The sequence below is a fragment of the Cebus imitator genome, unplaced genomic scaffold (genome assembly GCF_001604975.1).
Source record: "Cebus imitator isolate Cc_AM_T3 unplaced genomic scaffold, Cebus_imitator-1.0 Scaffold159, whole genome shotgun sequence".
Lineage (NCBI taxonomy): Eukaryota > Metazoa > Chordata > Mammalia > Primates > Cebidae > Cebus > Cebus imitator.
Genome location: NW_016107474.1, coordinates 4945885 through 4946809, shown reverse-complemented (window position 1 = coordinate 4946809; position 925 = coordinate 4945885). Strand labels below are relative to the sequence as shown.

General features: G+C 39.4%; 1 protein-coding gene across 1 annotated transcript in view; it reads right to left on the bottom strand.

The window, feature by feature from the left end:
• Window positions 1-564: 564 nt before the first annotated feature.
• The window catches only part of MAP1LC3B (microtubule associated protein 1 light chain 3 beta), a 10763-nt gene continuing 10402 nt past the window's right edge, over window positions 565-925 (bottom strand). Inside the window, exon 4 of the mRNA XM_017543589.2 lies at window positions 565-924. Coding sequence (XP_017399078.1) covers window positions 850-924 — 75 coding nt within the window. The 3' untranslated portion in view covers window positions 565-849. The remainder of the gene's footprint in view (window position 925) is intronic.

Below are 925 nucleotides of genomic sequence, written 5' to 3'. Positions count from 1 at the left end.
TTACACTATTCTGTGGTTTCTACCGCTGTCCTGAAGAATGACACATGTGAACTGCTACTTTCCATACCAACACAGGTGCTAGTTTGAAGTCAGACAAAACCTGAAACAGAAGAAATGCCAGTCTTTCTCCAGGGTCTTTTAAGAAACTAGACCAAAATTATATTCAAATTTCCTTCTGAGCTGTCTTTATGTGTGTAGCTATCTAGAGCACAAACCAAATAGGAAATGTCTACCCCTGCAAGAGCGTGGACTTTGTGTATAGTTCTGTTAGGAGTCAGGCACCATGAGCAGCAGTTGACAGGGCTGTTTTCTTGCACCCCATTTGCCCTGCGTTTGTGCCAACTAGTATGGCAAATGCGTTTTGCGGGGGTTATGCTTCACAACTCAGGCCTAAAGATCCTGTTAGGGAGATCTCTTTAGCGAGTAGAAAACTTCTACCCAAAAAGTCGGTGGCTTCTGTGAACCTGAAAAGAAGACTCAGGGTCTCTGAAAGCCTTTCAATTACTGCTGGAATTGCTAGTTCCTATTAGTGAGAAAAGAGCATTAAAATAACTTGAAGGTCTATTTTATTGGCAACTTAGAATGCAAAGTATTTTATTTTTAAACTTTTAAAATTCGAAAACAAGCTAGCCTACATTAAATAATATAGTTTCCAAAGCTGAACTTGCTCACTTGGAGCTCGGTTTTTCTGCTTCAAATACAAACACAACTTCCTAACACTCCTAGGTGGAAACACTACTGTTTGATGACCTGTGATTAGATGAACTGATTGATCTCAGTTGGTAATATCCCTTTTTTTTCCTTGGTAAGGGTTTAAAAAAATTCTAGAATAGATGCATTTTTCTAGTTTTACACTGACAATTTCATCCCAAATGTCTCCTGGGAGGCATAGACCATGTACAGGAATCCATCTTCATCCTTCTCA